The 15888-nt window shown below is 41.1% G+C and overlaps 1 protein-coding gene across 1 annotated transcript in view; it reads left to right on the top strand.

Moving 5' to 3' along the window:
- BEND7 (BEN domain containing 7) overlaps positions 1-15888 on the top strand; it is a 129932-nt gene that overhangs the window by 42951 nt on the left and 71093 nt on the right. The window contains exon 3 of the mRNA XM_060258059.1: positions 13822-14118. Coding sequence (XP_060114042.1) covers positions 13822-14118 — 297 coding nt within the window. The remainder of the gene's footprint in view (positions 1-13821; positions 14119-15888) is intronic.

Below are 15888 nucleotides of genomic sequence, written 5' to 3' on the forward strand. Positions count from 1 at the left end.
TTACCAGGTCTCAACAAGATGAAACCAGTTCTGACTGGCATTTGGTAATGAGTGCAAAGCTTGAATGTCCGGTGCACAATGACTCAGCACTTGTAACCCATTGGTGCAGATACTATGTAATTTGTATATAAGCAGTGCTGTGCTGTGCAGTGTATCCTTCTACTCTAGATGGTTGCTTGGCGGAGCACCTTGCTGGTTAATGTAAATATTGTAAATAAATTGTATATAGTTAAGCACAGAGAGTCGTTGGACTGTTGCTTGCTCTATTGACTCACCTACCAGGTCTAGCGATAATAACGATAAATTGACAATTTCTAGGCTTGTTCGGCAAGGTAAAAAACCTTACATAAAATGTAAGATTTTACAACTCACTAAGGAAAGAGGAGGGTTGGGTTTACCGAATTTGAAGCTTTATTTTGCTATATGTTTGGTGTGGTTAAAAGAATGGATACTGTTGAGAAATAGAGGATTACTGGAACTGGAGTGACATGGCACGGTTTGACTGGCATGGTTATCTTTGGTACAAAAAGATTAAAGTAAATGTAGGCTTTAAAAACCTTAGATATGCATTATTGAGGATTTGGAATAAATATCAACCTAGGTTATGTCAGAAAACACCTCTATGGTTTTCTCCACAAGAACCATTTTATAGACGACAAATGTTACCAAAGGAAGAATAGGTTACTTACTGAGACTTATTAGAATTTGCTCAAGGTGATTGTAAAGTGAAATCAAGGGAAGATTTAGTAAAAGGTAATTATGATTGCCAATGGTTTCTTTATGCACAACTGTTAGAAAGATTCAGAATGGTCAGACATTCATATGGCTTTGAAGAAAATAAGATTGTACTTGAAACAGACCTCTGTACTGACGATGTGCTCACATTATTGCTAAAATGTATAAATTGTTGTTGGAGTATAAGATTATTGAGACGTTTTAGCCAATATTGCAAAGACAATCTATTGTATGTAAACCTTGATAAAACCAAGATTATGGTCTTTGCTAGAAGACTTCATTATTAACACAAAAAGCAGCCATAAATTTAAAAGGACATGGCATTAAGGCAGTGCAATTTAAAATAAAAACATTAAATAGACACTTACTAGACATAACTCAGATAGGCAGTACATTACCACGTGGACTAAAGGCCTTGGCATTCCAGCCAGCAGTACTTCAGCATCCTAAAAGGAGAGATTGGCTGGAGGGGGTGGCAGAGCAGCAAGCCATCTCTCTACTCTTCTCTGCACTTAGTCCTTGGGCTGGTGCATAATTATAGCAATCTTGACTTCCACAAGTGTTCCGGACCACCCATGAGAGACAGGTGCTAATTAGGATGACTTGGCAGATCTTAACGATCTTGACAGCTCTCCTAGTTCTTTAGCTGTCAGAACCAATTAAGGCCAAACACATGTTTTTCCTTCTTCCACAATGACAAATGGAAACTCCACTTGCTTTGCTTTGGAGGATCATCATCATAGTTTATTACAGTCTCAAGACCAAGATACAGTATAAACATAATATGGAGAAGTGAAAACAGACATAATATGCAAAGTAAAAATCTAAGTTTAAGAACCTTTAAAATGAAAATCCCGCAGTCTAAGAATTGATGCACAGAACTCAGCGACTGTATATGTAATCTCTGGATTCTTATCTGATAAGAGCCAATAAAGTCTTGTTTTGTTTGTATTAATATAACCAGGTGTCCTATCAATGAATGAAGTAATAATTATAAAACGAGCCTCCCTATAATACGGGCAACTGAAAAAATATGCTCTACAGATTCAACCTCACTTAAGGGGCATGAGCGTAGCTTTTCAGAGTAAGGGGTTTTATTGTACCTGCCTTGCATAACTGCAGATGGAAAGGCAGAACATCTAGCTAAGGCAAATGCCCTTCTAAGATTTCTTCTTTCCATTAAAGTCAGATATGATGCCAGCTCAATGGTGCTTTTGATTTTTAGCAACACCCCTAATTTTGATGCAATAGAGATGCCAGACTGTTGCTCTGTATCCTCAATTCTATGTTTAATTAGCCCTTTAGCTTGTTCAAGTCCATAAGATAAAAGTAGCTGAGGTGAAAAGCCAGTTCTATGGATATAGGATACAGGTGATTATCCTGTATGCGCTGGGAGAGATATTGGTCTGAGGACCTTTTCTAGGGTTGCCAAGTCCAATTCAAGAAATATCTGGGGACTTTGGGGGTGGAGCCAGGAGACTTTGGGGGTGGAGCCAGGAGAAATTAGGGGTGGAGCCAAGATCAAGGCTGTGACAAGCATCATTGAACTCCAAAGGGAGTTCTGGCCATCACATTTAAAGGGACAGCACACCTATTCAATTCCTTCCTTCCATAGGAAATAATGAAGAATAGGGGTATCTTCTTTTGGGGTTCATAGAATTCGACCCCCTGGTCCAATCTTTATGAAACTTGGGGGGTATTTTGGGGAGAGGCACTGGATGCTATACTGAAATTTTGGTGCCTCTACCTCAAAAAACAGCCTCCCCCCCACATCTCTAGGAATTCCCTTCACCCAGCTGGCAACCCCCACCCCCCAAGAGGGAATATTCTCCTCCGAGCCCTTCTCCCCCCCCCCGCCACCCAACTGTAGAAATCTTCATCGTGTCCCGCAGGTCAGCCAGTGAGGGCATGCAGGCAGTTCCCTAGAACTACAAAGAATTCCAAAAGTCCAGATTCCCGGAGGGGGGGGGGCTTAGGTCCAGCCGAGGAAGACTTTTGTTCTCCACCTGAAGCACCCCCCCCCCCCGCGCGCATTTCTAGGCATTTCCCATCTTGGCTGGAGCTGACCTCCCCGGCCCCCCGCCGCCCTTTACCGAGGCTCTCCAAACGGGCCGGTGCACCGCGCCTTCCCTCTTCAGCGCAACAAGAGCCTTCCAGCCGCAGGGCCAGCCTGGCTGCGTGCCGCCTTCCCAGCCGGACTCCGCTCCCGGCGCCTTGGCTCTCTCTGGTCCCCGCTCCCCCCCCCGGGCCTGGCTGAGCAGCGAAGGCTGCAGGGAGGCCGCCGCTTGGTCCCCACGCCCGCGACGCCTGACCGGCGCTCCTCCAGCCACCAAAGGCGAGGGCAAGGCAGGAGGCAGGGCCCCAGGGAAGCGCTGTGGCTCGCCTCTAGCAGCAGCGGCGGGTAGCCAGCCGGGAGTGAGGCGCGCCCAGTACCGCCGCCGCCTCTGGAGCCACTGGCTGGGCTGCCCTCAAGGGTGGGAAGGGAAGGGGCGAGAAGCTGCTGGGTGGGAAGGGTCGCCATTCCCCCCCGCTTTCCAGATTTTTGTCCAGCGGGGGGAGAAGGTTCCAAACCGGGGGTCCCCAGGCCAAGCGGAGGATTTGGGATGCCTAACCTTTTCAGAGTTGGCTTATGAAGAAGCTGTAAAGGCAGCGGAATGCAATTCAAACCGATGGTTGCGTGAAGGAAAGAATTTCTCCTTTGAAGCCGACGCCATGGAAGGACTCCGTTTGAACTTTACACTTGAGTCTTAGCACTCCTTGCAGACTGTATGAAGATTGTTTTCGGAGTCATCCTTTGATATTGTTTATATGGGATTGTTCTTTGTTCTTTATTGTCTGAATGTTGGTATGTAGTCTGGATGTTTTCTATAATATAATGTATTAATTTTTGTAAGTTGTCAATTGTTTTTTGACACAATAGGTTTTGTTTTTTGCATCTTTGCTTATATTGTGTTGCCATTGTTTAGTGCTAGTTCTATGAATATGGCTGTAAACTGCCTTGAGCCAATTGGATTGGAAATCATCCTGGAAAATCAAAGGAAACAGGCCTTGTGGATTAAAATGACCTTTCAGCCACATATAGATGGATAGAATACAAACCCTAGCTTCCAACCTGAGATTACCAGACTCCAATCGTATCCAAGCATTGGATACACAGTTTGGAACTTGCAGAACGGCTCTTAGAAATTTGGACTGAACTATTTCTTGTGGGGCAAAACATGAGGAGGGTGGCCCTAAAAATGTTCCATAGAGCAGTTGTGCCAATGATTTGGCCTTATATAACTTCAGGGCTGCAGGAACAAAGTATCTGCCATGAGTTCGGGGGGGGGGGGGGAATCAGTATGGCATTTGCTGATCTTTCCCCTAGATCGGCAACGTATTTGCTGTGCTTAACCCTAGAACCAGAGGCCTGTAAAACTACACCCAAATATTTAAAACTGTCAGCTTGTTCTATCTGATGTCCATTTATTGTCCAATTCCTGGGTTTTGATCTGCTCCCAAAGGCTACGATTGTGGTTTTTTAATAGTTTATTGTGAGAAGTTCCTCTTCACAGGACATGCTGAACTTCCTTCGGGCTCGCCTAAGACCAACTAGGGTTTGAGATAATACCATAGCATCATCAGTATACAATAAAACAGATAAATGCCACTTTGCAAGTTTAGGGGGATGAAGATCAGATGTGTTGAGTCAGCTTCCTATATTGTTGATATAAAAATAAACAAAGCTGGAGCTAGTAGACATCCTTGCCTAACACCTCTAAAGGTTTCTATAGGGTCACTGAGATGGCCAAATCTACTGCATCTGACTCTTAAGAAAGTATGGTCATGCAGGGCCTGTAATAGAAACAGAAGTCTTTTATCAATATTTGAATTTAAGCGCTTATTCCAGAGTTTGGGGTCTAGAAACAGAATCAAAGGCAGATTTAAGATCGACAAAGGCAGCATATAACGCTATTGCTCCCCTGGCTAAATATTTCTCAATGAGGTGCTGTAGTGTAAGACAGTGATCAAGCATAGACCTACCTGGTCTGAAGCCGGCCTGTTCAGCAACCAAGATATTTTCTTGTTCTAACCACTCTAAAAATTTATCCAATAAATGACCTGCATAGAGTTTACTTATGATGTTTAACAGACTAATTGGTTTATAGTTTGATGTGTCCTCCTCCTTTTCCTTTTTGTAAAAAGGGACAACTATAACTAAACCCCAAGACTTGGGGATATGACCCGTATTATCAATGTGTGTAAAAAGGGGAGCTAAAAAGGAGGCCCACCAATCCTTGTTCTCTTTCAGAAGTTCTGGTGGAATACCATCTGATCCTGGGGCTTTTGCATTTTTCAGCCCACCAATAAGGGAGTCAATCTCACCAGTTGTTACATGGGGGACCATTTCAGGGTATTTTCTAATGTTACCACTGGTGAAGAGTGAACGGCATCATTGTACAATTCTCTGGAAAAGGAGACCCATCTATCAGCAGGGATACAGGCAACCATTGGAGACTTAGCACCTGACACTCTACAAGTGACTAACTTCCAGAAAAGGGACGTATTTTTTCCTTTGGCTGCATTAATAAACTGTCCCCAAAGTTCTTTGAAATACTCTTTCTTTCTATGTTTTATCAATGATTTGTACTCCTTTTTTTGGGACAACAGTTGGGAAAGAGTTTCTTGCTTAGCTCCCTCATCAGCACTTTTGGTGTTGATGGTAGGCCCTATTCAAAGCTGTTTTAACTGCTATGCATTTTTGATTAAACCATGGTTTAGATAAATTAAAAGGTTTAACATGCTTGTCTGATGAGGAATGGAAGAGAAAGGGATGTATGTTTTGTATGAGATTTTCATATACTTCTATAGGATCTTGAACTATGGTCGAATACCCTGGTGCTTGACAGGAGTTCAGTAGGCTTCCTGAATTCAGAAGTTCCTTTAAACACTGAGCTAGAGTGGGGGACCATTTCACTCGACAGTCAGACCTTTCTGTAGGTTGAACCACGATGGAATATCTGGAGGTCAAATGAGGGTCCTCAGAATCTAAGAGTGCCCGCAAAAATAATGGGAAATGATCACCTTCCAGGTATGGGAGTACTTGGAATTTCTCAACCTGAGAAACTAAGGTTCTACAGGTCATAATGTAGTCAATTGTACTTACTTTGGCACCTGCCATAAATGTGATTTCGCCAGGGGGAATCATTGTCAGTAGACCCATTTAAAATGCAGAGTCCTAACCTAAAAGCAAATTTAAAAAGGCATGCCCCCGTGTAGTTTGCTTGTTGGTCTTTAAACACTCTGTCATGGCTCAGAGGCCACAAAGATTCCCCTGATGTGCTGATCTGCAGCTTAAATTCAGCTGTCAAAAAAGCATCATCTGGGCCCAAATGGGCATTCAAATCACCACCTAGAAGTAACTTGGCGCAGCGTGCTCCAGTATTAAGGCCCTGACATAGCTTTCTAGGGACATCCAATTTTCCTCTATCTCAGATTTTTTACTTAGAGGGGGTCTTTGGAGGATCCTTTTGCATTATATTGGCACTGAATCCAGAAGGCTTTCTAAGGAGGTAATAAAGCTGAATGTATGTGAGTTTCCTGTAGAAAAGTTACAGCCAGTCATAATTTAGATAGATTTGTCAGAATCCTCTTTCTTTTGATGAGATTGCTAAGCCCACACACATTATATTCATTACAAAGATTGGAATTAGTGTTAGGGTTTTTAAGCTGTATGTATGATGTTTTATATTTATTTGTAATTTTATTGAATTCTGTTGTAAGCTGCTCTGAGCCCATTTCTGGGAAAGGGTGGGATATAAATCTAAAAATTAAATTAAATTAGTGCACCAATAGAATAAGAAAAGAAGTGAATAACCTGGATGATTAGACAAACAGGAGGAAAGAAAGGAAAAGAAAAACAGCCTTGGTATTAATATGAGGAGGAAAGGAAACAATGGCAGTAATAAAAAAAAAATCAAATTGTAGTAATAATATGAACTGAGAAAAAAAAGAAAAGGAAGAAAAATATAAAAAACAGAAAGAAACAAAATATAATGTGAGCTTGGGATGCACAAGTCAGGCATGATATGCTAAGTGAATTAACCTTATAGAAACTTGAGTTAGCAGATCAGAAAAAAAACAAATACAGAGATGAATATTCAAATATGGTATAATAAGAACAATCAGTGTTTCAGAAATACTAGTTATAATGAATTGCAATGAAGTATAGGAGTTAAAATACAGTAATCAAGTAAAAATAGTTCTTGTAGATTTTCCAGGCTGTATGGCATTTATGTCTTGACATTGTGAGACCTGACATTTTGCCAGAAACTGTGACTGGCATACTCACAGGTAAGAATAATCAGGAGGTAGTTGATTGCAAATTCAGAAATCAGGAGCAAATTGATCGCAAGTCAAAATAATCAGGAAAAATTGGTTTGATTTATGTACAGTATTATACAATGAGTTATGATTTATGTACGATATTATAAAATCTAGTATAAAATAACTATAAGACAATTTTAAAAAATAATGATACAATAAATATCTGAAGTAATGTAAAATCCAAAGACAAAACATTGTGAGAATAGTACATTTTTGATCTTAAAGTCTTAAGTTATAAATTCTATATGAGTTCCCTTCTCTAAAGAATATAAACAGCACTGCAAAATTTTAAAACTGCTTGAATAAAAGAGTTTCACTAAAACAAGAACAGAATTGTATATAACAATAAGGAAAGATGTATGCTATGTTATAAAGTATATTGCAGAAGTATAAATATATAAAATTGAATCTCAATAGAAAATATAAAACTAATATTTGATGGAAGCTACAGTGATTAGAATTGTATCAGTACCCTAAAGTGAACTATAATGAACAAGAAATGGTAAACCAGTGCAAAAGGTAGTACACAGGAGGAAATATACAAACGTCTCCCCCACTCCCCCCCCCCAAACCCTTGTAGATTGAACCTGAATTATTCTATGTAAATCCATCTGTGTAAAACACATATAGGTAACACAATGCAAGAAACTGTGAAAGTTGGTAAAGAACACTTGTCAAGGCATAATGCAGTTAAGTGATACCAGAGGCATTCATCGCTATATGGGGGAGGCAACTGGTTCCTTTTTCTTGCCTGAGAGGATTTCCTGAAATCTGGCGGTACTGGAACTTGCAGAGCTTGCAGAAGTGCTTTTCCAGAATCTAGATCAACTGCAGTATAGACTCCGTTGTGACGCTGTTGTACCTGAACTTTTATAAGGTCTCTCCATCTGTATTGGCTTGTCGCAGTGCTTCAGCGAGGGGGTTCAGATCGTGATGCTTTGTGAGGACATCAGGTGGAAGGTCTGGGAACACTAGGATGGCTGTTCTTTTAAAGAATAGGGAGCCCTTTTTTCTAGCCGTTTCCAAAATAATGCATTTTGTAACGGCATTTGAAATCATCACTGTTATGTCTCTCGCCCTTTCCACCTCAGGTTGTGTAATTGAGCCAGCTTGTAGGCATTAGAGATAAATGAAGCCTCCTCCATATTTAGATCCAGTTCTTTGTTAAGCCATCGTATTATAAAGGTAGCCATATCAGCAATCGGGACCACAGATTCTTCAAAGCCTCAGAATTGCAGGTTTGTTTGTCGAAGGGAGGCTTCTAGGATTAATACCCGTAATTTGAGTTGGTAATTTTCTAGTGACAGATTACAGTAGCCATTTTGTAGAGCTGTGCCCATATCATAGGCAGAGTCAGCTTTTTGTTGAACTTTATCAAGTGAGAGTTTAAACTCAGCAAACTGGTCTGACAAAGGACATATGAGAGCAGTTAGATTTTCAGTTATTTTACATTCCATTGTATTAAACAATGTTAGTGGATGATCATCTAGCTCCAAAAAAATTGGCAGGCTTACCACAGGAGCATTGGTGACCATATCATTTCCCTCTTCGTCAACCCTTGTCTCTCCATTTGGCTGTGACAAATAATCAGATACCTGCTTGGCGTGCTTCAGCGTTGTGCCTTGTCTGTCTTCTTTCTTGTAAGCCATATGACTCATTAGTAAAATTGTGTAGATGGATGATGCTTGAAAGGATTTAGGAGGTAACGGAGCAGAGCACAGTACTTTGGTGTCCATATCCTCCAATATCAACACCATGACCCCTATGTGTGCATCTTAACCAGGGGTGGAATTCTAGCAGGAGCTCCTTTGCATATTAGGCCACACAACCCCTGATGTAGCTAATCCTCCAAGAGCTTACAAGGCTCATTTTCCACCTCTGATCTTAACTATAAAATCCCCCCATCCTCCCCCCTTTCCACTTCATAGCATCAATTCACTTAGTTCACATGGTGAGCAGATCTAGGCCATATTCTTTGATGTATCCTTGGGGTCCCAAACAGTGTAGGTTATGTGGCCATGTGCTGGGTGACAGGGCATGGTCTTCGAATGATTAGAGCTTTGATTGGTGTTACGGTAAACTGCAGAAGGGAACAAGTTTTTTTCCTCAATGTCAAGTAGTCTCTGTTTCAGGGTTTTAAATACTATAAGTTAGTTCATCAACGTAAAAAGGGAGTTTAGAGATATACCAGCTGACCATATTTTTTTCAAGATTAAGTGAAGCCAGTTAGATGAAAATGAATCCAGCAACAACAGGGAGGTTTAATTACAAGGCCTGCCCTTTAATAGAAGTGGAACCGAAATGCCAGAGTCAAGAGCCAGGCTCTAGTCATCAGAAGGCCTCGGCCCTGTTTCCAGGCACATGGTCACATAACCTACACAGTTTGGGACCCCATGGAGGGGTGGGATATAAATCGAATAAAATGAAAATGAAATGGATTATAGTTCTGGAGAGATTATTGATTGTACTCTGAACATTTAAATACTGGCTTTGTTTGATTTTAATTTATGCAATAAAGGGATTGACTGATTGATGGACGACAACTAAGATTTGGTAAATTATTTCAATTTAGCTAATATTGTGTATATATCCAAAATACATGTTGATGATTAGGATAAGTGTTTAACTAGGATTTTGCTCCATTTGCAGCATATTGATATATTCGCTGGTTCATCCCTGTGCTGTTTTTTAGAGGGTTCCTGCAAGTCTTCCAAGTTTAAGCTTTTCAGACGCTCTTCTCCATTCTAGGTCTTTTGATTGAAGAGTTACACCCTTATGGTGAACTAGTAGCTTGAAGGGAAACGCTCATTTGTAGCGGATGTTAGCTTGTTAGATTTCCTGTCGTTGGTTTTAATTCTCATAGTTTCTATAGAGTTTCAGCAGATAGGTCTTAGTAGACTTGTATTTTCTTGTTCTGGTACAATAAGAATTATTTGCCTCTGGATTCCTGCAGGATTTTCTCTTTGGTGCAAAAATTCAGGAACTTTACCGTGATATTTTGGGAGGGGGCTTAGAGTGTTTGGTAGATGGAGGTCTTTCTATAATGGGCGTGAGACCTTGTAAATCCAGAGTGTTGCAAACCATGTTGCCCTGAAGATTGTCAAGTCAGTAGAGTCCTCCAACAGATCTTTCAGATCCCTTAATCCTCTGATTGTTTTGTCTAGTTCTGTTTTCCAAGTTCATGGGGTTTTCTTTCACTCAAGCCTTGATAGATTGTTGTTGTTGTAGTTCCACTTGAAGTGTGAGACCTAATTCTAATGCTGTATCCGCCCTTTGGGTCACTGCATTTAAGGTATCCTTAATCTCTTTAAATTGTTTTATTGGTTCCGTTAATATCATTAATTTTTCAGCAGTTCTATCCTCAAGGTTCTCTACAGAACTGAGAAGATCTTTTCTTTGTTAACAGTTGTCCTCAACAACTGCTATAGCATGTTCTGCCACCATTTTAGGTCCCTTCCCTGATTCTAGGGCTTTGGTGTTTTTGCTTTCTCCAGGCAGGAAGTAAATTTTAATAGAGGGATAATCAGTTGCGGGGGGGTTAGCTTTGCCTCCTCCGTATTTCCCCATGTTTTTTTAAAGACTGCAGCAGTTTAAAGCTTAGAGAAAACAGCTGATTTGGTACCAGAAGTTCTGAATTCAGGTGTCCATCATTAATGCATCCCGCCCCCCTCCATCAGCAGATATGATTGGCAGAAGTCAACCTATTAATTTACATATTTAAAAGACTTCAGATGTTGTATATAAAGGTTTATAACAATGAATGTGCATGTATGGGATTTAGAAGGTATCTAGATAAGTGGGAAATCTAAACCAGTGATCTACAATGAGCTTCTTTCTCAAGGACAACATTGTTTTGGAGCTGAGATTGGTGAAGGAGAAAGGTACTTAAATGGCAATGAAAAGCCTTGCGTTTGCTTGTTTGTACACTAGATGCATTTCCCACAAGAAAGTGAATTCAGTGTAGAAAATGCTTCTTGTGTAAATGGCTTATTCATTTTTTCTTATTCTTAAAATGCTTGATAGTCTTGAAGGTTTTTTATTGCTAATGAAATGTCTTTGCATGCCTCAGTAGGCAGAATAGCAACTGTGCTTAAAATTCTCATATGGGTGCAAGAACCATGGTAATAAATAACATTAAATAAATAAAATTGATACTTAGATCATGCAAAGTCCATAATTGTTTTAAATGTGCTGATTTTATTAGAAACAGTCGCAGTTTTCATGCCCACATAATTTCCTTTTCATAATATGAACTTCTGTGCATCAGAGACTAGCTAGTTTGATGTAGTGGTTAAGTGTGCGGACTCTTATCTGGGAGAACCGGGTTTGATTCCCCACTCCTCCACTTGCAGCTGCTGGAATGGCCTTGGGTCAGCCATAGCTCTAGCGGAAGTTGTCCTTGAAAGGGCAGCTGCTGTAAAAGTTCTCTCAGCCCCACCTACCTCATGGGTGTCTGTTGTAGGGGAAGAAGATAAAGGAGATTGTAAGCTGCTCTAAGACTGATTCAGAGAGAAGAGCGGGGTATAAATCTACACTCTTCTTCTTCTTCTATAAACTATTATGTAGATAGTGAATAAAATGTATCTGTTATTTTTCTTTTGTTATTCTGTTACTGTTCAGCCTTCTCTATCATTATAACATATCTGGAAACTCTGCACCCATAGCCTGATACTGTAGTCTGAGTTCTTTGGCTCAAACCAATAAATCCATTAGTAATGATGACAAGTTAGGTTTTTTACTTGCATAAGCCTATTAAAACCTAGGTGCAGAATATGTCCGAAATCTACTGGTAATAAATGAAAAGAATTTTTGCTGGATTTTAAAGTGGTAGATGGGAGGGACAGGTTGACCTGATTGTCAGTATTTTCTCTTGAATAGCCCAGTGCTGCACTCATTTCCCAAGAAGCAAATGTAATGTTAAGCAGGGTTAAGTGAGCTTTTCCTTATGCCCTTAACTATGCCCCTGAACTCAGTTAAATGTCAACCATGATTAATTTATTATTTACATCATTTCTGCCCCATTTCTATCTTTCTCAACAATGGGGATGCAAATTCTTCCAAATGGGGAGACATTATTCGTCTCTCTCCCGTTTTATCTTTACAGCAGCACTGTGAGGTAGGTCAGATTGAGAGATTAGCTATATTCACCAGTGAACACACATAAGGTCTTTGTACACTTCATTTTTCTTTATGCATGCATTAAGAAGTGATTCTCATGTTACAGTCAACACACATACAACTGAATGTGTGGTTGAACCCAAACGCTTATCCAAGTATCGGTCTCTGGTTTTATTTGTAGAGTGAACGCATGTTGACTTTTTCTTACAAACAGTGCTTATGTAACTGATGCAAGGTCACCCACTTGCAAACTTCCATGACAGTGGGGGGATCTGAACCTGGAAAGGTTGAAATGCTTGGGACTCTTTAGCTTGGAGAAACGTCGACTGCAGGGTGACATGATAGAGGTTTACAAGATAATGCATGGGATGGAGAAAGCAGAGAAAGAAGTACTTTTCTCCCTTTCTCACAATACAAGAACTCGTGGGCATTCGATGAAATTGCTGAGCAGACAGGTTAAAACGGATAAAAGGAAGTACTTCTTCACCCAAAGGGTGATTAACATGTGGAATTCACTGCCACAGGAGGTGGTGGCGGCCACAAGTATAGCCACCTTCAAGAGGGGTTTAGATAAAAATATGGTGCAGAGGTCCATCAGTGGCTATTAGCCACAGTGTGTGTGTATATATAAAATTTTTTGCCACTGTGTGACACAGAGTGTTGGACTGGATGGGCCGTTGGCCTGATCCAGCATGGCTTCTCTGATGTTCTTATGTTACACAGAGTGTTGGACTGGATGGGCCACTGGCCTGATCCAGCATGGCTGCTCTTATGTTCTTATGTGACACAGAGTGTTAGACTGGATGGGCCACTGGCCTGATCCAACATGGCTTCTCTTATGTTCTTATGTTACACAGAGTGTTGGACTGGATGGGCCACTGGCCTGATCCAGCATGGCTGCTCTTATGTTCTTATGTGACACAGAGTGTTAGACTGGATGGGCCACTGGCCTGATCCAACAGGGCTTCTCTTATGTTCTTATGTGACACAGAATGTTGGACTGGATGGGCCACTGGCCTGATCCAGCATGGCTGCTCTTATGTTCTTATGTGACACAGAGTGTTAGACTGGATGGGCCACTGGCCTGATCCAACATGGCTTCTCTTATGTTCTTATGTTCTTACTTCCAGTGGCCCTTGATGACACTGGTGGCAATGAAAGCTCTTAAAGAGAGTTAATTTAACCCCCCACAGCCACTGGTTTCTTTTATAAAACTAGACCCTCTTTATGAACCATGATGTTATAAAAACTAGCATTGCTGACCTGTTTTAAAAACAGGGTTCAGAGATGCATTTAGGAGATTATTATCACCGAACGCATTAAATAAAGCAATGTATGATAATGCATACCAGGTGTTGTATGTGTTATAGAAACTCACACACATAGATACACTATGATACAGGTATCATGTGTTTAATACTATAGCAGTTGAGATGTATATTGGCTCTAACTTCTTTTGAATTTGTGTGTGTACATTGGAAAAATGTGTGCCTGATACACAAATTGCATGTGTTTCATAAACTAGAAATTCTCAGAGTATTTCATCTCATTACTGTTCTTGCAAATATAGGGTGATAACTGTGTTGTTGTTTTTTTCACTAGGAGATGAAAGCCGAGAAATTAAAAAACAAATTACAGGGATGAGAAGGTTACTGAATGACAGTACTGGAAGAATCTATCAACGGGTTGGCAAAGAGGGAGAGAAGCTGAAGGAAGAACCCCAGGATTTAGACTTGGCCTGGACTCCACGCCTGAACCCCTCTGCAGATACCCAAGCAAACCATCCATCTCCAAGTGGTGCATGGAATGAAGTAGCTGCTCAGACAAGCCACTTTTCAGGACAGTATGGAACTCGTTCCAAAACATTCCAAAACCAAGCAAGAACTGTGGGTGCCAATGGTACGACTTAAATATTCACTACATTGTTTAAATTATGCTAAATTTCCAAGTTAAATTATGAGAATATAGGCATGTTAAAAGTTTAAGTTCAGCAGTTCCAAGAAAGAGGTATATGATTACCATGAAAAATCAGAAGGCTTTGTGGCTGGACAGAAAAGTTACATGAACTTTCTGCCTTTTTAAAATGGATTCTTAGGTGCACTAAATTGCCTTTTATTTAAGGCTGCAAGTTTTCAGTTATTTAGTTGTTTGGTTAGTTTGCAGGTGGCAAACCTGTGGCACAACAACAGACATGTTGGGCACACCTGGCCAGGGGAAGGAGGTCTGCTTTCTTAACTATAACAGAAGTCAGGCCTGCTGATGTACCTGCCTCTCTCCCCATTGCTACAGCTCCACTTTTTTGCCTGGATGTTTTAATGGATTATCCGTTGGATCTATTATGGCTGTAATACATGACTGTGATTTTCATGGCCTTTTTCACATGTTCAGAATGGTCCTCTCTCTTCACTTTCTACATTTAAATCTCATGAATTTTTCTGTGCATGTATGCATACATAAGAGGTGCCTTATGTCTTGATTATCACAATTTGTGATAGGAATTGTGAACTCGCATTTCCGAATGTTGCAATATAACTTACGTTTGATTTTAGAGACAGAAAAAGGATCAAGGTACTAAAAACTGTTTCGGTACACTGCTGTCGCTTGTTTCTTGGAATCCAGATACGTTTCATCAGGAAAGGAGGAGCTCTTATTTTAGCCTCTATCCCAAACAGTGGAAAATAGCACCAAAATTAACTTTTCCCCACGTTCAAAACCCATCCCTCCATTTTGTGAGTCTTTATCTTTGAAGACAGTGAGCTTCCCTTCTCCAGCACCCTCTATAATTTTATGGGGAGGGACGGTGGCTCAGTGGTAGAGCATCTGCTTGGTAAGCAGAAGGTCCCAGGTTCAATCCCTGGCATCTCCAAAAAGGGTCCAGGCAAGTAGGCATGAAAATCCTCAGCTTGAGACCCTGGAGAGCCATGAATGGGGCTGTGGCTCAGTCTTAGAGCATCTGCTTGGGAAGCAGAAGGTTCCAGGTTCAATCCCTGGCATCTCCAAAAAAGGGTCCAGGCAAGTAGGCATGAAAATCCTCAGCTTGAGACCCTGGAGAGCCACTGCCAGTCTGAGAAGGCAATACTGACTTTGATGGACCAAGGGTCTGATTCAGTATAAGGCAGCTTCATATGTTCATATGTTCATCACTCTGAAGCAAATATACTCTCCATCCTTTGAAAAAAAAGGTGAGTGAGCAGAATGATAGTCATGCTATTGAACTGACGTTTGAGACCTGAGCACGAATTGGGCCCAGACATGGCTCTCCATGTGTGCGGATAAGTGTTTATTGTAAGGCAGGATACATTGACACTGACTCGCAGTCAGTGTCGGAAGTCACACACAACAGCAGAGGTCCAAATTATATACCAAATTAGGGGAGGGACGGTGGCTCAGTGATAGAGCATCTGCTTGGGAAGCAGAAGGTCCCAGGTTCAATCCCTGGCATCTCCAAAAAAGGGTCCAGGCAAATAGGTGTGAGAAACCTCAGCTTGAGACCCTGGAGAGCCATGAATGGGGCTGTGGCTCAGTGGTAGAGCATCTGCTTGGGAAGCAGAAGGTCCCAGGTTCAATCCCTGGCATCTCCAAAAAAGGGTCCAGGCAAATAGGTGTGAGAAACCTCAGCTTGAGACCCTGGAGAGCCATGAATGGGGCTGTGGCTCAGTGGTAGAGCAT

Source organism: Heteronotia binoei, chromosome 17, assembly GCF_032191835.1.
Source record: "Heteronotia binoei isolate CCM8104 ecotype False Entrance Well chromosome 17, APGP_CSIRO_Hbin_v1, whole genome shotgun sequence".
Lineage (NCBI taxonomy): Eukaryota > Metazoa > Chordata > Lepidosauria > Squamata > Gekkonidae > Heteronotia > Heteronotia binoei.